The 27,092-nt window shown below is 48.3% G+C and overlaps 1 protein-coding gene across 1 annotated transcript; it reads left to right on the top strand.

The window, feature by feature from the left end:
• Positions 1 to 2,111: 2,111 nt before the first annotated feature.
• Positions 2,112 to 25,294, top strand: Batf (basic leucine zipper ATF-like transcription factor). Its single transcript, XM_048449221.3, has 3 exons — positions 2,112 to 2,426; positions 4,727 to 4,831; positions 24,773 to 25,294. The coding sequence occupies exons 1-3, from the start codon at positions 2,364 to 2,366 to the stop codon at positions 24,980 to 24,982; spliced, it is 378 nt and encodes a 125-aa protein (XP_048305178.1). The 5' UTR covers positions 2,112 to 2,363; the 3' UTR covers positions 24,983 to 25,294.
• Positions 25,295 to 27,092: the final 1,798 nt, after the last annotated feature.

Genomic DNA, 27,092 nt, shown 5'->3' with positions numbered 1-27,092 from the left:
GCTTACAAATACATAAGCCAAGAACATGTTTGTTTAAAGCTATCAAGATGTTCTTGGCCTGTTACGCAGTGGAAACTTATTGATAAACTATCTCATTCAGAGAAAAGAGGCAAACTTTTTGCCTGGCACGTGGTAGGTGCCCAAGGACCATTTGATAAAATAATTAAGAAACGGAGTTAGCATTCCAACGAAGGAAGCAAGCATTAAAATTATCAGTGGCTATGGTCAGTGCCGTGAAGCAAACACAATCGCTGAGGTTGGATGAGAGCGGAGGTGGGAGCGTGGGTCTGCAGTTGGTTCTCCACTTGCTTGGGAAAATGGCAAAAATCCTCCAATGGACTCTAACAACACCGAGGACCCGCACGCCATGCTGACTTTATCTCCTGCGCGCTCCGAACCTCTAACCCAGAGACACTAGCCTTCTGGCTGCTCCCACTTTCCCTGCTCGGAATTTTCCTCACTTAGATATCCTTGCTTCTCTTCCTGGGGGTCCTGCTCAAGTATGACCCCTCCACCAAACCCTTCCTGACTGGCTTACAGAAGTAGCCACCCTCGGAATTCTCCGATTCTGCTTTATTTCTACCTGTGACCCTTGTGACCCTCTGATATACATCAACTCGCTTGTTTACTGACTCCTCTCATCACTAAATAAAAATTCCACAAGGGTTGAGATTTTTATTTTGGTAAGTTTGCCCTTAGCACAATATTGTCATCAGGCAGACTTTTAATCAATGGATACGGAAATGTTTTAGGGACCAGACATATTGTTAGCCCTCAGATTAAGCGAGGTGAGCATTTGATTTTGAGCCACATTGGGAACATAGTAAGACATTTTATTTTAATGTATATGAGTATTTTGCCTATGTGTGTGTGTGTGTGTGTGTGTGTGTGTGCGCGCGCGTATGCGCACGCATGTATTTATGTGTACCCTGTGCATTTCTGGTAACTGAAGAGGGCAGAAGGGGGAATTGGAGCCCCCCAAATTGAAAATACAGATGGTTTTGAGCCCCCATGTGGGTGCTGGAAATAGAAAAACCGAAGTCCTTTGGAAGAGCAGCCAGGGCTCTTACCTAACTGCTGAGCCATCTCTCCTGTCCCCAAACCTGTTTAAAATAGTGAAGTGCCTGGATGAGAATGGGACTGGTCAGTGAAACTACCAGCTCATGTCATGTCACACGTGCCAAGCATGACCACCTTCCTAGCGTGCTTTACAGTGTGAAAACATTACAATTCAAAGTGTTCCACTCATTGCAGTAGCTCTGAAAGGCAGGCAGAGCAGGTTTTAAGTGGGGGTGGGGTACGAGTTGATCTGACTCCAAGTCCAGAGCTTCTGTCACTCATTTTGAGATTCTCTCTTTGCTGGGTTCTGACCTAGTGATTTTGAGTCCCAAAGGATTCAAGGTCAACCTTGAACTTCTGAAGGACCCTCTCCACAGAAAGCATCCCTTTTCTTGGGAGAATGGAAATGCCCCGCAAAGAGGCACGGTGATGGTAAACTTCTCCACAGTCCCCTCTCCTCCGTTCCTAGCAGTACGCCTCATCTCTGCCACCTTTGGGTTCCCGCCGTGAAACTTTCCAGGAAGCAAGGGGCAAGGTGAATATCTCCACGTCCGTTCCAGAGCCCCCCTGTGGCTCTCAGTCCCAACTTCACGTTAGGCGGTCCCTAAAAGACATTGTCTTCCTTACCTTTGTCCCCCAGGCCCCCTCCCCCTCACTGTAGGTGAATGAGGGAGGTACAACCCAAAACAGGGTGGGCAGCTGCTTTCCGGTGAAACCCAGAAAGAGGTCCCAGTCTTATTGCTTTATTTGGGTTTAAAAATCAAGTCGTGCGAAGGTGGAAACTCTTTCCCGCTGCTCCCCGCTCTCTGCCATGTTGACAGAAGAGGACTTGCTAATTCTGGCTGGGGATTTTCCCTGCCTGGCTGTTTTTCTCTTTTATCTCCATCAATTGAAGAGAGCTTGCTCTGCCTTTCAAACTGCCGGAAGATACTGGGGTTTTGTGTATTTTTTTTCTTTCACCTAATTCTATGGTCTTTTCCCAGATATGTATTTTCTAACTACCTTCTAACTTGTTGACGTTTCCGCCCATGTGACTTCCAGCTTGAATTACCAGAAACCACAAGAGAGAGCGTGTGCGCAAGCCCCAAAGTAAGCGAGATGTCCCTTTGGGGAGCAGTCCCTCTGCACCCCAGAGACAGGAGGACGCAGGGGTCTGTCGGAGGTGGCTGCCGGGCAAGCGGGGGAGGCACCTGTGGAAAGTGGAGGGCTGGTGACCCCCTAGCAGTCAGGAAGGGGAGCCAGCTAGTGAGCCGATCGCCCAGGGGCATCTGGGACGTTGTGGGAGAGCCCGGAAGATTTCAACCATGCCTCACAGCTCCGACAGCAGTGACTCCAGCTTCAGCCGCTCTCCTCCCCCTGGCAAGCAGGTACCCTCACATCCCCTGATTTCTGATTGTCTTGGGGTGGTGAAAGAGGGCCAGATTCCCCCATCCTGCCCGGGGAGCTCTTGGGAGAAGGAAGTAGTTCTCTACTTGGCAGAGTGCTCTCTAGCAGACTCTGGTTGTGGTATTTGCTATGCTGAGGTACAAGTGGCAAAGTCTTCATCTCGCCACAAACCCTCTTTGCTCCATTCCTGGCCTTACGCCTCCTCTTTGCCACACTTAAGTTCCCACTGTGAAACTTTCTAGGAAGCAAGAGACAGCGTGACTATCACAGAACTCAGAAAAGGGGTCTACGGTTAGCTGAGGAATGTTCCAGCAGGCTGCTGGCGCTGGCAGACTCCACACAAATCCTAGACTCGTAGCTTTCCAGGAAGAACCAAGGGGCCAGACAGAACCGAGGAGAGGAAAGAGAAATACAGTAAGCCGAACCAACGAAGACAGGAAGGAAAGGATGGCTAGATCTACCTGCTGAGGGACTGCCTCTGTGACTAGCACAGCCAGTGGGGAGGGAGGCTGAAGTCACAGCCTGGATCTCTGTCCCTGTGACTTCCATCTAGGTGAAAGAAGGCAGTGGCCCTGGAGGTTTGTTGGAGACCTGCGCTAGTAGCTAATATCAGTTCTGGGAAACTAGGGAGGGAGGGAAGGATTCTGGCAGACTTAGAGTCTTGACTAACTACCAAGCCAAGATGTTTCAGCGTAAGAGGTGCCTCAAATGGAATGCCCTTCCCACTGCATAGTTTCTGGAGCTCTCTCTACCATGTTCTTGACACCCTTTGCTCTAATAAGTTCTCTTCATCCAGCATAGACCCATGGATTAAATTTTCTACGTCTTAGTAACTTAAAAACTTTATTCTTTTCGTAGCACACATATCGGGCCAGAGATATAGCTCAATGATAGAGGGCACGCCTTACACATATTCAGGGGGCTTGCAAGATGATGCAACTGAAGTAAAAGTATACAACCCTTCCCTCCCCATCTTTCATAAACGATCATCCGCTACCACATCTACCATAAGCCCCTAACCAAAAAGCCATTCTGGTGAAGACTTCTAGTGGTAAACAGTCAGCCCCTTGCCCACAATGGCATCAGAGCGGCTCAGACTGCCTGGAAGATGGTACCATGCTCTTCTTAAGAAGGAAATTACTCACAGTTCCATGGTAACCTAGTCCCCTGCGGCATTGTGGGAAGAGTGCGTTCTTGCTCTCTCTAACCCAGGGTCCTCCTGCTAGAATGGAAATTTTGGATAAAGAGGGAAGGGGATCAGAGCCTGGCCCCAGGATCTGTGACCCCTTGGTTGCTGAAGGACTTCTCTTAGTGTTTTCACTAACCTGTAGTATTGGGGGCAAAGCTGGAGCTCACCTCCCCAGTCTTCTGTAGGACTTACTTAGAGAGCACCAGAAGAGCGCTTTGTCTTCCAAAGGCCCTATCTGCAGATTGCTAAAGCAGGCGAACTCTACCTCAATTCATAGACTTATTTATATTATATTATATTGGAGCCTCATGTGTAGCAGGCATCGTGTTCAGGACTGGGAAGATCTCAAGATGCCTGCACAATGAAAGAGCCATCTGGGGTGGGGCCCTCTGTCTAAGGGTGCGGCACAAGAAACTTGCTAGTGGAAAGGGGATTCTTAGACTTTAGAATAAGCAGGAGAAAAATGTCATACCCCTGGATGGCCATGACTCAGGGACCAGCGTGGAGAGCTCCAGCTTCGTCCTATGTAAAATAGAATGACTGTGCCTGCTCAGAGAGCTGGGGGACTGTATCGTCATATCTCTGAAAGCACTCATACAGAAGTTGGCACTGAATGGATGCTCCACAACGTTTGCAGAGAAAAGAAAACAGAAGAAGGCGAGCGTGCACGCACGTACACACACACACACACACACACACACACACACACACACACACACCGCAGAGAGGGAATGTGAGGAATAGAGCAGCTCTGGAGAGGGTGGAGATGGTGGGACAGGTTTCATTGTCTTAATTGCTGTTTCCCAAAGCGGCTATTCTGAAGCCTTAGTCTCTCGCCTTAGTCTCTCTCCACTCCTTTCGATCAAAAGAAGGCCATGGGAGACCTGAGGGTGGGTGGCGGGGAATGCTGAAGAAAATGTCTTTGGGTACCAGTGTTTTATAAATAAGGGGATGGATGGTACAGAAGGAACTGAGGGCCAGGGAGGAAGGACAGAAGGAGGGAAGGAAGGAGCGAGCCAAATGCAACAGCAGCCTGTTTTGACTAGGAGAAAGGCATGGGCCTACCTAGTTCAAGCTCTCACTGCTTCCTAGGACTCATCCGACGATGTGAGAAAAGTTCAGAGGAGGGAGAAGAACCGCATCGCTGCCCAGAAGAGTCGGCAGAGGCAGACACAGAAAGCCGACACCCTGCACTTGGTGAGTACCAGACTTCTTACTCTGCTCTTGCGCCTTGGGCTCTGCATCCCACAGCAGTGGGGCTGTGAGACCCAGCCTTGATGGTTCCACTGTGGTGGAGCTACGTCCATGGGCAGAGTAAGTGCAGGGTGAGACCTGCAGGGGTGAGGGGTGGGCGGAAGGCTCCTTCTCCCACGCATGTATTAAAACACTCAATAGAAGAGAACAGGACCAGAGGCTGAATCTTCCTGACCCAGGAGAGTGCCAGGGTAAGGGATGCCGGCAGCCTCCCTGTTCAGAAAGGGACAGCAGAGAGGACCCACTCTTCCTGAGCCACTGTGGGCAGAACGCTGATGCTCGGAGGAAGTTAGATGTTAAGTCTGGCTTTGAGAAGTCCAATCTTTCAGGGCCGCACATCTCATCCCTCCAGAAGGCAGCTGCTCTGCAACCCAAATGCCCTTGCATTTGGGTGAAAGGGGTCAATGGTGCTGCCCCTATTTTCTGCCCCTGCCCCACCCAAACATCATGAAAGTTCCCTGTTGAGATTTCCACGGTTAATGGTATATCTGGGGACTGTGAAAGACACAACTTCAGGGCGCTTACCTGGGGCAATCACCATCCTGGTGGAGTGGCCAATATTCTCAACCTTTTCTAGCAGGGAGGAGATGAGCTGCAGCCCCAACTGGGAGACCCACAGCCACAAGGAGAGACCCTGAGCCCTTGCTGAGGACAGTGCCCCCAACCTTTTCACCATGTTCTGCTCGATCTTTCTATTTCCTTCCTTCCTTCCTTCCTCCCTCCCTCCCTCCCTCCCTCCCTCCCTTCCTTCTGTAGTTAACAGCTCCTCTTCCCCTATAAACAGTTTTGTTCACTTTTAAGGGTCATGGAGCAGTCCCTAAATATTGCATCTTGACGGTCCCACTATAGTGTGCCAACAAGTGTACTCCAGGGAGTGTGATGGGTGCACAGATGTCACAAGTGGCATACATACTCTCTCTCTCTCTCTCTCTCTCTCTCTCTCTCACATACACACACACACACACACACACACACACACACTTGCACACACCAGGTGTGCAGTCCCTAAAACAAAGTGAGCAACCAGCATGCCAACACCTGGTGGGCAGGACTAGCTCTCCATTGAGATGGCTTAGTGCTTGGGTCCAGGAAATCCCTCAGGTCTTCCATTCTTTCTTCACTGCATCCTCCTTCCCACATTTTCTCCTAAAATATTTCCATATCACCAATATTCTAGAAGTTCCCTTCAGTGGTAAAAGTGCAATAAACACCAAAACCAAATAAGCTGATAATGAAACAAATGTGTTAACAGTATCGGGGAGAAGTAATACGGGGCTGGGGAAATGATTCAGTGGGTAAAGCGCTTGTCATGCAAGCATACGGGTCAGAGCTCAGATCCCCAGCACTGACATGAAAGCCAAATGGGCAGGAGGCAGAGGTTGACAGATGTCTATGAGTTTGAAGTCATCCTGGTCTACCTAGTGAGCTCCAGGGTAGCCAGGACTACATAGAGAGCCCCTGTCAAATGAATGAATGAATGAAAGGTAAATAGCAGGAAACCTAATGGGCATGGCAGCCTGCAGTAATTCCAGTTCATGGGAGGTAGAAAGAGGGACTCTTGGAGCAAGCTGGCTAGCCAGAGTAGTCCAAATAGCCAGACTAGCCCAAAACAGCAAGCCTTGGGTTCAGCCAGAGACCTTGACTCAATCCAGAAGTCGGAAAGAGATTGGAGAAGATACTGACATCTACTTTGGGCCTCACACATGCACGTGCACCCTTACACATGCATGCCCACATACAAGCAGACATATATGCACGCCACACACACACACATGTACCCAAAAGAGAATAGTTTTAGAAAACAAAGAGGGAACTCTTCTTTAGCTTTAAGGAAACTGAGAACGGGATGTCCTAACCCCTCTGCCTATGCTCATGTTTTGTTGGGTAGGTACTGATAGGTACTTAACATAGTCTCCAGGATGTGCCAAAACCATTTCAGCTGACAGATGCGTGTCCATCTGACAAAAAAAAGAGAATATAATTAGTCAGTGCAGACTGAGACCAACAATCTGGGTGCTCAGACTCCTCCCCTGCTACTCATCCACTTCCAGTGATTCCCTTAGGGCTTACAATCTCACAGCAATCTCACTAGCTTAAGCTGGTCTTATTTAATAGCCTTTAAGGCAACAAAGCCACACTAAAGACAGGGTAAGCTCCTCTTTGTTTGGGCGAGTGGACAATGTCATGGGTGGGGAAGCACCTCCAAACTTTAGAAGCTTGCAATATCAAAAGAAGAAGCAAGTTGAGCTCAGCCTCTCTGTGCAGGGAGGGCCAGGCTTGGATGGCCACTCTGCCATTTGCCGTCTGTGTGACTGATCCCTGGTACGTTCTTCATGGGTCTTCGGGTCAGGCCCTTATCTCTAGAATGGGAAAGGGCTGGAACTGCTTGTGGAGGGAGAGCGGATGAAAAGCTCCGTCTGGTGGCCGGCGAGCAGTAAATCCACAAACGATTCTGCACAGAGTTATAGTGATAGTATAAGCATGAAAACTGAGATTGAGCAGACATATATGTACGTATGTATACGTTTAAGTCTTTTATACATCTATTTTCCCTGTATGTATATATGTATGTATTAGGTGTGCGTTGCATGAAAACTGTATGCGTATCTGTATTGTGTGTATGTGTGTGTATGTATGTACATTTTCTCCACAGAATCTCAGTGCTGAGAGACTTCTTAAAGGCTGTAAAACTCAGACACCTTTGATGCCTGAGAATCTGCAGTCCTCACTGCCCCTACAGAAGATCCCCCAGTTCATACCTGGTCACCTCTAGTGGCAGAGTGCTGCTTCCCTCCAGACACAGGAACTGAAGAGTCTGTCTCTAGCTGCAGGCTGCCTCCCTGTAATTTCAGCCCTCAGGGGAAGATCTTTGAGCTGGCATGATGTCTGTTTTAGGAAGACAAGAAGTAGAAGCAAAATGTTTGGAGGCTGGCTCTGGTTACAACTGCAGTCGAGTAATCTCTGGTCATGAGATCATCACGGCCATGCTCATGTCTCAGCCTCAATCCCTACAGCATCCCTGTTTCCTTGGATCTAAACTCTTTCCCCACTCCTTTCTCTGGAACACTGTAGTGTGCTTCCCGTTCCACCCAGTGACCAGGCCTCAGAGGCTGCGCCATGAGCCTGTGGCCTGCAGTCACTATAATCTAGCGCTCCATTCCACGGCTTCGAGTGGGAGCTTTGACAGCAACACACAGTTGCCAACACGCGGAGAGTTTGGCTGTGGTTTGAACTCTGTGTGTCCTCCTGCCGACAGTCACCCCTCTCAGTCACCCTTTTTAACACGTGTGTGCTTCAGAGTGAAAAGTTCCCGCTTGCTCCAGCGAGTTCAGGTTCAAGTCTCAGTTTGCCCTTGACTCCATTCCTGGCTTTCTCTACCTGTAAGGTTCTGGAACCATCTTCTGGCCGTAGGGTTCATCCACCGAGAATTTGAAAATTGGAGTTTATGGGTTACTGGGAATATATCAAGTAAGGGATAGAGTCCTAGCCTCATATATGCTGGACTGTCAATGTCTTCTTAATGTCGCGTGTTGGCACTAATATCTCCTTTAAAGCGCCCAGTAGCCAAACCTCTCCTGTGAGACTCTGAAATGCTTACCATTTAGCATTTTGAATATCTGTTCTGTCATCAAGCGAGGTGCCCTGATTGCTTTTCAGGTGACAGAGGTGGGGAGGAGTCTCCTGTGACAACCGTGTGACAGTGTCCTCAGCACTGACTAACTCCACACAAAACGTATTTGTGATTCTGTTCACAGTTTCATAATTATGAAATGTATGTGATGGTTTCTAAGACACAGATATAAACACAAAACAATTAGTGTGACATTTCCACCCAGTCAGAGAAGTTGAATTAGTCAATAGATAGAGTTGGGACACCTGACAGGTCACTTGAAGAAGCAAAAGTCAGGAGCCCTCATTCCTTATACAACAAATAGACAGATTAAATGTTTTTTAAGGAAACTAAAGACATCTTAGGGGAAAATATGACATTTAAAAATATATCTTGGCATGAAAAAATTTTTCAAATAAAATAGAAAGTCATAAAAGAAAATACTGATATAAAAATATGACTTATACTTACACCAAAATTTTTTTTTAAATGGCTGGGTATGGTACATGCCTTTAATCCTAGCTTGGGAGGCAGAGGCCGGTGGGTCTCTGTGAGTTCAAGATCAGCTTCAGCTACATAGTGAAATCCCATCTCGAAAAAGGGAAGACATTTTTAAAAGTCTACATAGCTCAAAAGACTATATGCGAAACCAAAAGCAAATGGAAAACTGGGAGGAAATAAGCAATGAAGCTTGCGAGACAAAGAAGCGCATTTATCGCATATGTGAAAGCTCTAAGCCCGGGAAGTGACTGATCTCAAAGGAAAACCAGCAGTGACTGCTGAATGACAGAAAGGGAGAAATGCAACTATGTGAAGATGGGGCGGGCCTCCTCAGGACAATGCCAATTAGGGTGAGTGGGAGACTTCCTTGCCAGGCTGACGGGTGAAAGATGGCGCTGGCACAGGAAATGGCCGAGGCAGAGGGGAGAGCAAGCATTCCATTCCCTGAGCAAGACCAATTGCTGTAAACCATCAGATGGCAGCTAGACCAGGCCCACTCAGATGACAGGTGCCCCTTCCCTGTCTCCAGCAGTTTGCCAGGACGCTGTTGATGATGTAATTCTCTGCTGGGTTTTATTTTTTCCTCTTGGTTTTTGTTTTGTGTTGGTGGTACTGAGGACGGAACCCAGGGACTTGTGTATGGCTGGGCAGATGCTCTACCGCTGACCTGTAATGCCTGGAAACTAGTTAAATATCCATCAGTAAAAGGGTCATTGAGGGACTGGGGAGGTGGCTCAGCAGGTAAGAGCACTTGGGCTGTTCTTCCAGGGGACCCGGGTTCAATTCCCAGCACCCACATGGTAGCTCACAACTGTCTGTAGCTCCAGTTCCAGGGGATCTGACACCTTCACATGAAGGCACATTTAAATAAATTATTTAAAAAGGAAAGTTGAATAAGTGATAGTCCATTCTGAGGACTATTATGGAACTGTTAAAATGAGCTGAATTTGAATGTAGAAGACTATCATATCTTTTTCTAAAATAGTTTCAAAGTTTTTTAAAGCTATGTGTGTATGTGTGTGCATGTACAAGTACATGCATACAAGTGCCCACAAAAGACAGAAGGAGGTGTTGACCCCCGTGGAATTGTGAGCCGTAGGAACTGGAAACTGAGTCCAGGTCCTCCACAAGAGCAGTAGACAGCCTTAATCACTGAGCCATCTGCCTAGCTCCTCTTTAAATAATTCTAAATGAAGTATTTATTGTTTGTTTGCTTGTTTATTACGGGGGAAGGTGCATGCATGCCACCATGCATGTGTGGCGGCCATCAGACATCCCACGGGGGTCAGTTCTATCCCTCCGCTGTGTAGGTGCCAGGGATAAAACTGAAGTCATCAGTCTTGGCAGCAAGCACCTTTACCCACTGAGCCATCTTACCAGCCCCAAGTTCCCAGACTCTTAAGTAGGAAAAGTGTAAATCCAGTATCTAGTTTGCTTCAAAACACATTGTTAATCTGTTTGAGCATAAGCAAGTATCAAATGGATTACCCGAACTTATTGATGTTATCTATTTCCAAAAAGTCACACTGAAGTTATAAGACAGGACGGTTGACTGATGTTTCTCTCCCACCAGGACCCACAGCCATTTAGTCCCAAATAAACACCCAGAGGTCTACATTAATCATTAACTGGTTGGCCTAGTAGCTCAGACATCTTATTAATTAATTTTTACATCTTACATTAACCCATTATTCTTGTCTGTGTTAGCCACGTGGCTTGGTACCTTTTCCAGCGAGGCAGTCATATCTTGTGTCCTCTGCTGTCTGGGTGATGACTGTAGACTGAGTCTTTCCTCTTCCCAGAATTCTCCTGTACTCATTGCCCCGCCTCTACTTCCTCCCTGGTCGCCCCTCCTCTACTTCCTGCCTGGCTCCTGGCCAATCAACAATTTATTAAAATATAGTTGATAGGGTCCAGACCATTGTCCCACAGCACAAGAGGGATATCATTTGCATTCTTAATCTTTTTTTATCTCAGTTCTTTTGAGAGGCAACTATCATTGAGATTTGAGTGACCCTGAGGTCCACGGTATGAGATGAAATGCCGTAAGGTACAAAAGGTACGGCAAGTCATTTTCCTGTGGCAGGCCATCTCGCTGTCAGTGGAGGCTCTCTGGCACCTTCCAGCATAGGCAACTTTGCGCCAATGTCCCGGGTGAGTGAAAACAAAACCAAGATTAATTTAGAAGCTTTGTTCATTAGAAGGCTCAAAGTAGAGGAGGTAGGGGGTGGCCAGCAGCGTCATCCCAGAGAGTGTTGTTGTCCCGTGAGATCTGGTCTCCAGGGTGAACTGAAGCAAGGTAGCTTGAGGGCCCATGCCGCATCTGGAAACTGGAAACCAGTGCTCCCTGCAAAGGTGGTGAGCCAGGGAATGGCTGCTGTGGGCGCTTGAAGGAATCTCGCCACAGCTCAGGACAGAGACATCTGTGACAGGGAATTCGTGTAAACTGAGTTAATGCCATGAAACATGAGCGTAAGTTAGGGAGAAATTAAATAGTGGAGAAATTCCCAAAGACAGTGCGCTCTCGGTCTGCTGAGGAGGCTCCGCAGGGTCTCCTATCGCTTCTGTAGTTCTTTGTCTGTCTCTGAGAGACCATGACCTAAGGTTTATTAGCATAAAGAATTCACAGCTCTAAAATAATAAAACACGAAGGAATGTTCTGGCTAGTTCAACTTTTTAAAAGTTCGATATAAAGCCAGTGAATCATCTCTGGAAAACAGGCGCCTCTGTGCTGTCTCTATCACTGTGAATTTCTTTTAAAAAATGTGGTGATTGAACCCCTGGCCATGGTCAGGTTCTGTGTGTTTGGGGCCCTACCAGCAGTGTAGCATTCGCACTGCAAATAGTAATAACAATAATAATAAGTCCTTTGCATTAAGTAATTTGCCCAAGGTTACACAGCTTGACCTTCAGAGCCCTCCTTCCTAACCACTAAACACACTGTCTATTTGTATCTTCCTTGGATCATTAGCTGAGTTTATTCTTTACTGTTTATCAGTGCCTTCAAAAATTCTTATTTTTTCAGCTCATCTTTAGACTTCATCAAGATAAAGATCTCTCTTTCTCTCGTGTGTGTGTACAGGAGCATGCACACGCACACACACGAATGCATATATATACATGTGATACATGTATCCATTTTTAGAAGGTTGCATTGCATCCATATTGTACACTAGAATGATCCTTGGAGACAGTTCTTCCACTTATAAAGGATGCTTGCAGCACGGGTGTCGGTGGACAGCAAACACTATGGATGCCGTAGCACTGGGCAGGTGGTTAACAGCGGCGTATTGAGCAGACTGTGAGCCATTTCTACAACAGAGGTTGAGGCTGGCATTAGACGTGACTGTGGAGACCTATGTCTGTTGACTTAGAGGGTGTCTCTGAGACTGAACTGAGCTAAGCAAGCAAGGCTTGAGGATGTGCAGGGCACCATCTGCTAATGTAAAGCCTGAGGGTTGGGGGTTAGAAGCAGAGTCTCCAAAATACAAATAGTGGTTACTCGTGGGTGACTGGGCTTGGGCAATTGTCTTACTCCTGGGACTCCTCGCAGTTTTATTATGACGAGTATGTGCTGTGTAAGCAATCAGAAAAAGTTCCAGTCTTCTGCAAATCAGCGATTTTAGCTGAGGAAGAGCGTGTCAAGGCAATTTACCACCCCAACTACTTATCCAAGGATGATGGGCTGGTGTGTTAGGGTTGGGAGGTACCCACACTTGAAGAATGCCTGTCTAAACTGGAGTGTGGGTACCAGGTCACAAACAAACAGCTACCCCATTCAACAAGTGTCTTCAGGAGGCCGTCCTCAGTGTGGCCCCTGCTTCCCACAGCAATGGACTGGTTCACAGGATAAAAGTCCTTTTAGTTGGCCTTCCCACAGAGGGTCTCACCGTGGTCCACGTAATGGTTTGTAGAGGAAATGCCAAGAACTGTGGTGATACTTGGAGCAAAATATTTAAAAAGGAACCTCGGGGGGATTTTAGACCAACTTATCATGTTACCAATGAGGAGGAAATGATGTCTTTTCTTAGGGACACCCAAGTTTCTGCCTTCCCAGCAGTCTGCATCTGTGTTGTAGCATTCTGAGCTTTGTTTTTTTGAGTTTTTGTTGTTTTTGTTTGTTTGTTTTTGTTCCCATCTGTCATTTCACAAAGGGTTAGCCATGAAGTAGACAGATGGCCAGGATGCTTGCACGGCAAGATTCTCATTAGTTTGAGAACATTCAACAACAGCAAGAGGCCCTAAAAAGTGTTAAGGTGGGGAAGGCCTGGGGTTTAAATGCTTATTTAGAAGATTTAAAGGCAAGAACGCACAAGGATGATGATAGCTTTGAAGAAAATATTAGTATGAAACTAAATGCACTAAGATTTCATGTGTATACCAAGAAAGAACGGACATCTTTTGAAAGAAAAACATCAAGACACCAATCCAGAAGTGGGCAGAGACGGTGCACAGAAAGCTCACACACATTTTTCCTAGCCAGATGAAAATAACCCAATTTTCTGTTCTGATGATGAAAGCAACACACACCCAGGCAGGGTTTCTCAACCTCGGGGTGATTGACATTTCGAGTCTGTACTTTTTTTCTGTCCTTTTTTCTGTTCCCCCGGTACTGGGGATTGAGTCCAGGACCTACACATGCTGGCCAAACCCTCTACCACTGAACTATACCAAAAGTCTTTTTCCCCTCTACATTTAAAATTTTGAGACAAGGTAACACAAAGCTACCCCAGTTGGTCTTAAACTCATTTTAGAGCCCACGGAGACTTTTAACTTTCAATTTTCTTGCCTCATCTTCCCAAGCAGCTAGGATTGCAGGCCCATACCCCCAGGTCCGCTAATAATTCTGATTATATCATATGGTTGTCCTGCGTGCTGTAGAATGTAAAACCCTACCCAGCACATGACACTGCACCTGTCTTCCTCCAGTTCTGACATCCAGAACTTGCCAGATGTCCCCTGAACAGAACAATTACTCCCATTTAACTGAGACAGACATATAAGGTTCTTTCTTCTTTTTTTTTTTTAAGATTTTTTTCTTCATTAGAAATTGGTAACTTGTACCAGTAAGATGACATTAAGAAATCTTCACAAAACTAATTGACATGATTACTTATTCTAGAAAGCCTAACACTTAATGGTTCCCCGGGCCAGCTCTGAATGCCATGGGATCCAGCAGTGTAAGATCCCAGGAACTGTGGCCTTCTCGGGGGCAGGCACTTACTGTTGGCTATAGGGATGATCCGGTTTTTTTTTTTTTTTTTTAACAATTCCTACTGAAAACTGGGGAGGTCGATGATGCCCTTTGCCCCACTAATTCCTGCGAAATTTATCCCCGGAGAGAAGAGAGCAAAGGTAGAGCCCGGTGTGTATCAAGGCATCATTTCTAGTGTTCTTACAGCAGGGACACTTTACAGCCACTGCAATGCCCCGCACCAGGCAGCTATTTCAGGTGAATTGCTGAGCATGCATTTGATGAAGCAGCCATGAAAAGATGGTAGTTGGGGCAGGGGAGCCACGACAGAGCCGCGACAAAACACAAAGGACAGCTGTCTTTGCACCTGGGTTGAGATTTTACAGAAACAAGTAGGCACATTTGTTTAAAAAGACAAGATGCTAATTAATAGTAGTAATGAAAGCAGGTGTTAGAACCAGTTGTGGTGAGCCTTTAATCCCAGCACTCAGGAGGCAGAGGCAGTCAGATCTCTGAGTTTGAGGCCAGCCTGGTCTATAGATTGAGTTCCAGGACAGCCAGGGCTACTCAGAGAAACCCTGTCTCAAAACAAACAAACAAATAAATAAACAAACAAAGCAAAACAAAAACAAGTGTTAGGGACTAAGATGGTGAGTGTTTTACATTTTAAAAGCTCCTTAAAGCCAGACCTGGTGGTGCATGCCTTTAATCCCAGCACACCGGAGGCAGAGATAGACGAATCTATCTGATTTCAAGGCCAGTCTAGTCTCTGTCGTAAGGACCAGGCCAGCAGAGGTACATAGTGAGACCCTATCTCAAATCAATTAACTAATATTTTTAATATAGGTATACTGTATGTTTTTATTTTTATTACTTTATTTTATTTTTTATTTATAAGGAAAGCGGTTAAAGTTGGGAGAACTCTGAAGGAAACTGAGGGAGAGGTTTTGTCAGGCTTGGGTAGGAGACCTTACAGTTGATCCTCCAAACTGGAGCACTTTGGGGAGTGAAAAAGTGTGCAGTAAACATCACACCTGAACAGCAGGTGGACTTGGACCGTCGCAGAAGTGTGGGGGAACCGAGGACAGTGACCTGGGCAACTTTAAAACACAAAGGAAGTGATAAGGTTCAAAGCCAAGTAGAGGGCCAAAATTCTTAGGAGCAGGAGGCAACTTCTAGCACCCAGAAGAACTCAGTTGGCCCAGGAACATGCCCCATGTTTGTCAATCAGCTGGGAGCTCCAGCAGACGGTAAAGGCAGACTCAGCACTCACCAGGAGAAATGCTCCATCCACTTGGCGAGTTTTGGACAGTTTCCTGCATGTGTGATTCTCTTAGGCACTGAGATTATAGCAAGGAAGCTCGAGTCCTTGGTTTCATGGGCCTTCAGAAACCCGACAAATAATAGTCATTAACTACACCCGGTGATAAAACGCTTTGAAGAAAATGCAATACCACAATATTGAAAGTGAATTCGGGGCAGGGCTAGGGCAGTGATGGGGGCGTCGGGGCCTTTCCCAAGGCCCTGACTCTGGAGATAAAGTGCAAACCAAGGAGGAGGGTGGGAAGATCTGGGGACAGGAGACCAACGGCAGAGACTTGGGGCAGGAAGCGACGGGAGGCATCAGAAAAGGACAGCAAGTCACAGAGTCAGAGTGGCAGGGAAAAATCAGATATTCAGGGAGGATCCAGGCTGGGAAGGTGGAGCATACGAAGATCATTCTAGTACAGGCTGGGGAGTGCTCTCAACTTAAACCTTTTTTTAAAAAAAATAGAGTACCTTTTATTAATTCTTAGATCATTTCATACATTTAGACAGCGCCTACTGATCATTCTACCCCGACTCTCTCCTCTTAATCTCCCCAACACATTCCCTTCCCTCTCTCTTTTTTTTTTTTTAAAAAAAAATTGTTTTAATCCACCGAGTCCAACCAAAGTTGCCCATCACACTCTCCGCTGATCTTGTCAGGAAAAGACAGCTGCAGTGAGTTTGTAAGTTGAATGGCCACACCACAGCCAGCAGGCAGTGTTTCACGGTGCTTCCCCCCTCCCCATCCTTCAGTTCTTACGTTCTTTCTGCCCCCTCTTCTGTGGAGTTCTCTGAGCCTTGGTGGAAGGGCTAGGAGTTGATACTGATGTGCCGGCTGGGACTGAGTACTCAGTAGTCCCTTATTCTCGGCACTCTGTCCCGTGAAGGGTCTTTACAATAACCCCTACCACAGCAGACGGCGCTTCTCGCTGGCCAAGCTTGCTGGCAGCACTAGTCTGTGGCTATCAACATAAAGATTAAGAAGGCAGATAGACAGCAATTTATCAGAACAACAGTGTCAGGTTCCCCCCCCCCCCCAGGGCCTAGACCTCCCAAGCTAAGGGCCTTTCACCAGGGAACCTGAACTCTTATCACAAATGGGAAGCACTAGCCACGCCAGGCTGTCAGAGTTAGAGAGCCAATGTAAGACTTCTCTGAAAATAATTTGGAAGGGAGGAGAAATATGCCTTTGTCTGCTCAGTTGGTGCAGGACCTGGTCTTGACACACAAATTCACCCTGTGTTTTCTCCTCTTGAGAAACGTCTTTCTGTTGGGGTGTTCATGAAAACTCTTAAGTTTGCCATCCACCACAAGGGCCATTACTGTATCTGCCTGAGTTGCCTTGACTTGGTCAAGCCCACGTGAGGAAAATTACATTCAAAGCATAGGTAGTGGCAGAGTGGTATAACTTGGTTATTCCCCCTCTCTGTGTGGCCGGGCCTTTGAAAAAGGAATCATAGATTCTTTGGCAACTGTCCCGAGGTACAAAGCCGAAGCTTTTAAAGCTGGAAGGCTGGGTAAAGCACTCACCAGTAGCCTGGACGTCACATGCCTGTTACCTCCACAGGCATTTGCCTCATCCCGAGCTGGCAAACAGCAATACAAATTTGTTGAGCATTTACGATGTTCTATTCCTGTCCCATCACTGTGGACTAACCATGAAGATGATGGTCGCTTCCCTCTATCCTGGGGGAAGCTCACCAACCCAAGGAGAATTAACTAGTGTGACCAAGGTTTAGCTAGTGAAATTCCACAGATCCCCACCTCCTGCCGCTCCCTGTTAGAACCAGGGGTGCAGGAGCCAGAGATGCTCAAGGGGGAAGCTGCCTGCAGCACAGCCTGGCAACCTGAGTTTGATCCCTGGAACTCATAGAACTGACTCCAGAAAGATGACGTCTGACCTCCACAGACCTGCCCACAGCTCATGCATGCCTGTCCTCATGCGCACAGTAATGATAACAATTAATAAATTTAACCCTTTAAGAGTTCTTCTGAACATCATTTTCACCAACTGTATATTATGTTAAAATTCCATGTTTTAGAAAAATTATTTTAGAAGTTTTCATCCAACTCTAAGATTCTTTGTTTTATGTCACTTATAAAAATATATACTTAATGTAGCCAGATGGTGATGGGGCCGTACTTGGGAGGCAGAGGCAGGCAGATTACTGAGTTCGAGACCAGCCTGGTCTACAGTGTGAGCTCCAGGATAGCCAGAGCTACACAGAGAAACCCTGTCTTGAAAAACAAACAAAAATCTAAAAACAAAACAAAAAAAGAAAAAATATATTTAATAAAATAAAACATGAAATAAATTTAATAATTATTAGCTATGCTATTATACTGGTGTTACAAACCCACAGTGAACATGATTCTCAATTTGGCTACGCACTGGGCATGTCAGGGAAGTCTTTTTAAAATCTTGATATCTTGATGCCTGTGCCCGATGCAAAACAATGAAACTGGGGCCTCTGAGGGACACAGGGTGGGTCCCAGACTGTAGAGTCTGTCAGTCACACAGCTTGAGAAGTGCTTTGGAAAGAATGAAGCAGGACAATGCTAAAAGTGACTTCAGGACAGGGGATGGCAGCAATGCAGGGAGACTTTCTCCAGCCCCATTATTGGAGGTGAAGTGTGACTCAAAGCAGAAGCTGGGAGGATCTGGTGGAAGGGACCAATGGCAGAGACTCTGGGCTAAAAGCAATCTGGGGCACCAGAAGTGGATGAAGAGCCAGAGGCAGAAGTAAATAAGATAAACTGAAGCCGTGGGGGCACACAGCAGACTGTGGAGTCAGTCTGGACAGCTAAGTATCTGAATACCCTGGTCCTCCATCCCAGCTCCTCGGGCGCTTCAAGCCTCTGTGCTCTGTTTTTCTGGATTGTGATTCTTAGGAATCCAGTCAGCTACATGTAAAAGATAGGCCATCAAGGGGTGGCAGTGGCTAGCCACAGTTTCTTTTTCTTGCATAACAAGAAGCTCAGAATGGAAAGAGCAGGTCAGAGACAGAAAAGGCCCTGCAGACTGCGCCACGGGCATCGGCACAGCTTTCTCCCCGAGGCCTCAACATGGCCGCTGACCCTCAGGCATCACTTCATGTTGAAGGAGGGTGGGTTTGTCCTTGCCCAGTGGTTCTACCACGTAAGATGAAAGAGAATCTCCTGTCCCTCTCCTTCTATCTACAATATCACCGTCATAATTCTGTCATACACACACACACACACACACACACACACAGGCACATAGATGCACGCTCACACATACGCACACACACACACTCTTGCACAAACTTGAGCACACTTTGCTCCAGAGGCAAGGAAGCTGGGTATTTGTGTTTCTCAAGGTGGAAGCAGTAGGGTGTTTGGAGAGGATGTTGAGCGAGCCAAGCTCCAGTGTCTCTCAAACTACGAGGAAAAATGTGGTCCAGGCAACAACCTTCCAATCCCATGACTAGACAGGGCCCTGAGGGCACGGCTGGTGTGGCTGACCAGCTACTTATAACTGGGGGCTGAAGACAGATCCAGAGCTCAGTATGTGGTGACTCTTCCCCTCAAGTGAGAGGCAATGGAGGCCTGGCCCTCCCTCTCCTGGGGAGAAGCAGCCCACCTCTCAGTTGGAAACATTCTTCAGGAACTGTGGTCTCCACTTGCCACGTGTTCTTGATGTGTGGCACATGGTGGCACCTACTCCAAATGCATGTGAGTTGCAAGCTCATCCTGCCAACGATAGTATGTGCATTCCTCTGAGCAGGAGAAGCGCCAAGGTTATGTGCAACCTCTGGAAATGGTTCTTTGTAAATGCAAGAAGGTGGGACTGGAGAGATGGCTCAGAGGTTAAGAGTGGAGGCTGCTCTTCCAGAGAATCCCGGTTCCATGTCCAGCACCAGATACAGTGTTGGTCATAACCACCTGTATGATTAACCCAGGGGATCTGATACCCTTTCCTGACTTCCACAGGCACCAGGTACATCACAGTGTAACAACATACATGAAGGCAAACATGCGCATAAAATACATTTTCTTTTCAGTAAGGAAAACGCAGGAAGGCCAAAGCGCTCCCTGAGAGCTCTCTGGAATATGTCTGGGGAGTCCCTGCTGAGCTCAGGCCAGACCCCAGCCAGGAGGTGCCAGCTGCTCCCAGTCTTCCTTCAGCTCAGCTGCCTGGGGCTGAGGGACCAGCCTGGGGATTCCCCACAGCGGAGGAGCTCTGAGTGACCTGCTCTTCAGGCCCTCCAACAGGGGATTTCCCACAATGTTCCCATGCCTCAGGAAGCCTCCTCCTTAACCACCCCCAGCTCTTCATAGAAGTGGCATCAGGTGACCCCACAGGTGAGGGAGGGTGAGCTGTGAACATTAGCATTTGGATTAGCGAGGCGGGGGAGGGCGATGGTGACGGTGGCCTCAGCTAGCGAACCCAGCAGGGGTGATTCAAGCTCCTCAGGTTGTAGCAGGCTCCCAAGGTGGCAAAGGAGGCAAAGGGCAGGTACTTGTGCTGCAGCCCACAAGCTGTGTGACCTCCAGTGTGTTGCTTAACTTCTCTGTGCCTCAGTCTCCCCCTTTTGTAAAAGGGAGATGTTACATGCTGTACAATGGTGTTACAAAGATTAAATATGCTGATAATGATAAAATTCTTAAAAGAGCAGGTCAAGGGCACACACCTGTAATCCCGGTAATCCGGAGGCAGAGACAGGCAGATCTCTGTGAGTTTGTAGCCTTCTTGGTCTACACAGCCATTTCCAGGCTAACTAGGTTCCATAATAAGACTCTCTCCCCACACACTTAAATCTTGATGCCTGACACACACACACACACACACACACACACACACACACACACACGTACAAAAAAAACCCCAAAAGGCTGGGAGGGGGGTAGTTACAGGCTCCAGCCTACTAATACATTTAGGTAGCTAACTGGGAATCTGAAATATTGGAGAATTCAAGGGTAAACTAGAGACAGCCCGTTTCTGTACCTATCGGCATTAGCAGCCCAACAGAAGTCTTGTGGAACCTGTAACAGTGAAACCCCCAAGCCTACCCCAGATCTAGTCACCAGCATTGCTAGTCACCCCGTATCTGGCTAAGCTTGGGGATCATCTTGTCTTCAGTGAAGTAACTGGTATTCAATAAGAAAAGTGAATCCCCCAAGGCCAACCACCTGCTGTCGTGGAGCCCTGGCTCACGTTGGAGGATGGTCTGGCCTCAATGGAGGGCCTTTCTAGGGTGGCAGGATGGAAGTGGGCAATTCTGTGGCTTCAGGGGTGGGGCTGGCTCAGCATGTGGTATTATGTGGTGTTGTGTGGGGTCATAGACTATGTGTGTAATGATCGCCAGAACTGCTGTTCCTTGGAAGGACACAGGAAGCAGGGGGATGGGGGGGGGGAGCTGAGGCCTTCTCCTTGCTCCTGGGAGCCCCTAGCCTATTCCAGTAGGCAGGTCCTCAATGCAGGAGAGGCAGAAAGGAGCCCAACTGGAGGCAGAGCTCCTTCCTGGCCGTGGGTCCACCATTAGAGGCTTATATACTTCTGAGGAGGCGCATTAGTGAGGGGGCTCTGTAGCATCTCCTCCTCACAGCTGCTGCCCCCAGCCTGGGGTATTTTAGGAAACTGGGCGGTATGCTTTTGCTCCCGGGTCTCAGTTGGCCTCCTGGTAGGATGGTCATACCGACAGCGCAGACATTGTGAGAACCCTGATGTGCCAAACCACGTTCTGAAAAGTGAAAAGCTACAGGGAGCCAGGATGCAGGCTAGCTCCCCCCACTTGGCCAGAGGCCTGCCCTGTAGAGGAAATTTCCTTCAGGCCCCCCTCACTCTTCCCCGTCCCGAGTTCTGGTCCCTGCCCGCACTGGGAAGTCAGGGGGTATGGTTGTTGTCCTTGTGGATAAACAGCTGCCCCCAACTGTCCCTTTAGCTATGTAAGTTCTCTTCCGCGGGCCCCTGCTGTCCCCAGCAGAGTAGAGGGATGGGGCCCAGCTCAGCCACTTCCTCCTGCAAGGGAAGTCAAAGCCAAAGCCTTTCTCTAGGGAGTGGCCGGTGTGGGCAAGGCCCAGAGCTTACAGACTTTTCTCTTGCAAGAAGTAGTCTGGCTTTGCGAGAGAAAAAACAAACTTTGCGCCCCCGTTAGAGGCAGCAGGCAGCGGTTATTCTGGCCTGCCTCAGCGCGGGCTTTGGAATCTGCAGACTTAGTGGCTGTCACTTCCCGAAAGCTGGGCCTGCCTCTAAGGCGGGGATAAGATCAGAACCGCCCACCCAGTACGCCCCTCCTTGCCGTGGGGTTTGCCCGGGCTCTTCAGAGCACTGAACTTACAGTAAATTCTGTCACCAATGGAAACTCTCAGAGGGGGCGGGGAAAAGGCCAGGAGTTCGGGGCCTCAATTCCCGTCTTAGCGTACCCTTCCCCACCAGGTTCATTTCGCCCACCTTTCAGTAAAGGGGTAGTGCGTGCCTTCCTGGTAAAGGGCTTGCCGACCTCCCTCTGGAATGTGCCAGAAAACACGAATCGGTGAAGTGGTGAAGTGCCCAGCTGGTCACAGTCTGCAGGAGCAGCAGCCAGGGACTGACCACCATCCAGCTTCTGGCTTCCTTTAACCCACTCTGGAGATGGGGTTTCCTTTGCACCCGACTTGGGTAGCTAGAAAGCTTTCTGAATGCTGGGGTTGAACAAGTTCATATCTGACCTTCCAAAGAAATAGAAGCCAACTTGATGGGAAAGATCAGGGTCCTGTGCTCCTTCACCACTTAAAAAAGAAAGCCAGTCTGCACTGGCTTTACATGACTGGCCGTGTAAGTGATGAATCCCATCTCTCATCAGCCTTCAGCTCACTCCTGATGGATCATTTAGGGCAAATTTTAAATGTCAAGTTGTCTTGCATCTGTTAACCGCTATACTTTTGAGTCAACACTTCATGCCAACAATTGATGTTATCAGCCAGTCAACAAACATTTAAGTTCATTTGGCACTTAAGCAGCCGTTTCATACATGTTGAATAAATTAAAGCAGATTTTATAATTATTTGTATCATATTTAACCAGTAATTAACCATAATTTCCAAGCTTGCCTGAGAATGACCTAAGACACCTGTTAAAAGCTCAGATTTCCAGAGCTGGGGTGATGGCTTAGTTGGTAAAGCACTACCGTGAGGACCCGAGTTCGGTTCTCTACAACCACATAGAAAGTGGGGTGAGGAAGTGGGTGCCTGGAACCTCTGCCGTGGTGAGACTGGAGGGGGATCCATGCAAGTTCGTGGGCCAGCTGGAAGTTCAGGTCAATGAGAGACCCTCTCTCAAACTGTGAAAGGAAGTTACAAGAGGTGTGTATGTGTGTGTCTTTCTGACCTCTACACATACACCTCACATGTGTGCACCTGCACCCATACATGTGTGCACACAACACACACATAGAAAAGAGAAATTTCTCCTCAAATCCCAGCTCTGCAAAAGCAGAAGCGGCTAGCGCCAGGTGACTTCTGAACCGAGCTGAGATACCTTTGCTCTCCGGCACCATTGCCTTTCTGGGGAGTTGAGGAGATCCCAGTCCTTAGCGGGTGTATGTTCACTCAGGGAATCACATGGTCTGGGGAAGCTATTGCTTCTCGGCAATTGCTATGTACCAGCGCATCATGGCAGCTGGTAGGTGATGCGGTCCCCTACCAACAGGGAAAGATGCATCTGAACAAAATGCTCGTTGCATCTATACTTACCTGGAGAGCACAGGACTCACTTGAGGTTTCCCGTCTATGGTTTTAGTTAATCCACTGTCAACTGTAGTCTGGGGATGCAGAATGGAAAGTTCCAGAAATCAACAATTGAGAAGTCTTTGGTAACTCCGATTATAATATATTGTCATAAATGTTCCATTTCATGGTTATTTGCTGATAATCTCTTCCTATGTTTATAAACTTCATCACAGGTGTACACTTAGAAACACGGAGTGTCTGCTGGGTACTGTCCAAGGTTGGGGCTGGTTTGGAACAGGATTGCGAAACTCAACAATTGTGGGCAGGTGGGAGCAGACTAGAACACCAAGTTCATTATAGAGCCTTGATATTCAGAAAGGCTCGCTCTAAACATCTTAGAACCCGAGGGAAGCGGCAGTGCTTGAGATGTGTGAATACGAGGTGGGGGTGCCGGGGGAGGTTCACAAATGGATTTCCACGCTCTCAGGATCTGGCCCAATTGCGAATTTCTCTTAGCATATGCTTGCCACTTTCAGCCCAGAGGCAAAAACATGCAGGCATGTTTGCACACATACTTGTAAGAGCACAAGTGTGACCTCACATACACACATACACACCCCTACCTGGGTGAGGTTTTCCATGGTTTATACACACCACACACATACACACACACACACACACACACACACACACCCTTACCTGGGTGAGGTTTTCCATGGTTTAACCCCACCAACCTTGTATGTATGTTTGGTCCCTAGTGGAGCAACAGTTTTGGGAGTGTATGGTGCCAGCGAGGGATGGCTACAGTTGGTATATTATCTTAGGTATATTAACGCCCTAAGAGGTATTAATGCCTTTCTCGACTTCTTTCTATTGTTCTTCTTTCTTCCTTCTCTCTATCTACCCTTCTCCCTCCCCCCCTCCCTCCCTCCCTCCCTCCCTCCCTCCCTCCCTCCCTCCCTCCCTCCTTTTTCAGTACACTGCAACTGAACCTAAGGCTTTATTGTCTTACGCACACTAGGCGGGTTTCCAGTCCTTTAGACTCCTTTAACTAGAGATATGGTAACAGGTTCTCACTTTCTTTCCTTTCTAACCTGGGCTGGCCTCTGCCTCCCAATCCTCCTGCCTCCACATGCTGAGTGCTAGGATGACAGTCTATGCCGCCATACCCAGCTTGTCTCTCTCCCTTCTGAAGGCTGGGGTTGGGTACCACAAAGAGACTCAAACCCCTCCTCTCTCTTACACACAAGCTTTTCTACACTCCCCACTTGCCCACACCTTTCTCACCATGCACGGCCCTCAGTCACCTTATCCTTGAACCACCAGAACTCCGAGCTAAACAAACCACCCAACCTCCAGTATTCTGTTATAAAATAGGGAAGAGGCAGATTGGATGATGAAATTGCCATTTTTATTAGTCAAAACGGACAGCTCTCGGCATTTGCATATGGGTCAACCTGTTGTGTATGCACCCCACATGCATAAGTGCACCCAACAAACATATGTGTCCACGTGCACATATCCTCATTGGCACATAATTTCTCGGTTGCCCTTCATGAATGTGCTGGCACTCACCATCCTGCCGGTTGTCCCTTCGCAGGAGAGCGAAGACCTGGAGAAACAGAACGCAGCTCTGCGCAAAGAGATCAAACAACTCACGGAGGAGCTGAAGTACTTCTCGTCCGTGCTGAGCAGCCACGAGCCCCTGTGCTCGGTGCTGGCCAGTGGCACCCCGTCACCTCCCGAGGTGGTGTACAGCGCCCATGCCTTCCACCAGCCTCACATCAGCTCCCCGCGCTTCCAGCCCTGAACTTCCAGACAGGACGAGGACAGAGCCCCAGTTGACGCTACTCAACTACTACGGCAGGCCTTGGGAGGGGCGTGTAAACCGAAGCCTGGTTACCCTCATACCCAATCTGGAGACACAGCGGCAGAGGCCTGGACAAGTATTGAACACAAGAACTGTAGTGGCCAGAGGGACTCTCAGCAGAGTATAGCCAATGTACTGGACCCCACATGAGTGGAGATGCAGTACCAAGTGTCATGGATGATACCCAAGACCCACAGCACAGAAGAAGGAGGGCAGAAGAAGTGTTTTAAATAAATATTTTCTAAGAAACCATCCCTGGAGAGCAGCTTCTCTGGTTTCCTCCATTAGCGTCCTACAAACAACTTTCTTTTGGTTGGGGACTGGTTTCTCCTTGGCTTCAGGGAGCTCCTCCAGGCTCTAGGGATTCTGCTTGTCTCTCTTTCCCATGTTTGGCGCACCTGTTTGGGAAGCTGGTCTCTTTTCGAATCACCTTCCACCTCTAGACATCTCCCTCCCCCTCCTCCCCAGATCCACTCAGTGTGACCTGCCCAATCCTGCCTTCTACCCCGCGCTTTCTCTAGACGGTGGAACAGTTCACTCTGCAGGTAGAGAAAAGACTCAGTACAAGATGCCGTCTGGAGAGATGGGAGTCGGGGAGATCTCAGTTTCTCCCGTCTGTACACTTTCCCAGACAGATACTCCAGCCATACAGTCAAGTCTCAGGATACCATGGACCAGGTTCCATGCTGGGAACCTGAGTAACACAGAGCCAGCTCCTCACATTCAAGGCAGTAGATTGCCTTTTGCCACACCCTGTCAAAAACACCCTTAGAAAATAGGGTGACTGCTACCTGTGTACCTTGACTATCCCAAGGTTGAGTAGCTCAGGGTTGTGTTCAGTTTGGACATCCGGTTGGAGTCAGTGTGCTCCATTTTCCTCTGATGTCCTCCTGTTTCTCAGACGTCCCCAACTCACATGTCTGCTGGTCTTTATGTTATATCCTTACCCACAACCCTGCCCAGGAGCAAGAACCGATGTCTTTTCTAAAGCTGTTGTGGAACCTGCCCACCTCTTTATTCCCTGCTGAGTGGCTGGGCACCGATGAGGCAGCTAGCACAGGGCCAGGCTTCTGCTGCAGGCCCAACCTATAGTCTCTCAGAATGTCCCGGAATTCCTGCTGCTTCCCTTTGGACAGCCATGCTGTGGTGAGGGGGAGGGAGGAGCCAACCACTTGCTTGTCAGCAAGTCTTAACCCACTGGCTAGTGGCTCTGGCTCATTTGAGGCCACCTTTGATGACTTCTGCCCAGGTGTCTCCTACCCTCTGGGATGAGGGCAGTGTCTGGCCGATGTGAGCATTAAACTTCCTAGCAGCCTGATAAACCTGCCCTTCCTTAGGTCTGGACTCTGAGTTCTCGCAGCAATCACTGGGGTGGGGGCAGATGGAAGCTTTCATCTTCAAAGCCATTTTCTCTGCATGTCCCAGAGTAGGGCTAGGCTGAGCCCCTGATTCAGAGTTTGGGGAGACTTCCTAGAGAGAGCAATCCCCACGGAGCACTCATTCCCCCCCCCCCCAATGCTGTATCTGGAATTCTAATCTTCGGTCTCCCAACAAAACGGCCAACTAGGACTCCTCTTCCAGAGGAGAGGCTCCGTGCGGCCTGGGACACAAGCTGAAGAGCTGCCTGCCCCTCCACCCCAAAGCTCCCTACAGGACATGGGACTTGGAAGCTCATTTCACCATTCCCTCCAAAAGCAGGCCCCGCCAAGAAGCTGCTCTCTCCAGGTGTCTCGTGTGTCATCTCTCTGTCATAATCTCAAGACCTAGAAATTTGGGTCCAGTTTTCTTTGCAGCAGACCACACTTGGTCTTTCATAAGCAGGTTCCCTTCCAGTCAGAGGTGTCTCTCCCATCCCCTGCTGTAGCTTGATGATTTCCCCCCAGAAACCCCGCTCAAGGCACATGACTGACCCGGGCATCTTCTGAGACTTGGGGCCAGAACTAGAAATGTGAGCTCACGTGTGTGGCTCCCGTCTCTCAGCAAGGCTTCTGTTCCCCTTTCAGTCTCTACTTTCTAATGACCTTGGGTGGTTCCACTTCTCCTTTCCTGT

Source organism: Myodes glareolus, chromosome 11 (genome assembly GCF_982192425.1).
Source record: "Myodes glareolus chromosome 11, mMyoGla1.1, whole genome shotgun sequence".
Lineage (NCBI taxonomy): Eukaryota > Metazoa > Chordata > Mammalia > Rodentia > Cricetidae > Myodes > Myodes glareolus.
The sequence above is the reverse complement of the archived record's forward strand: the minus strand, read 5'-3'. Positions and strand labels throughout refer to the sequence as shown.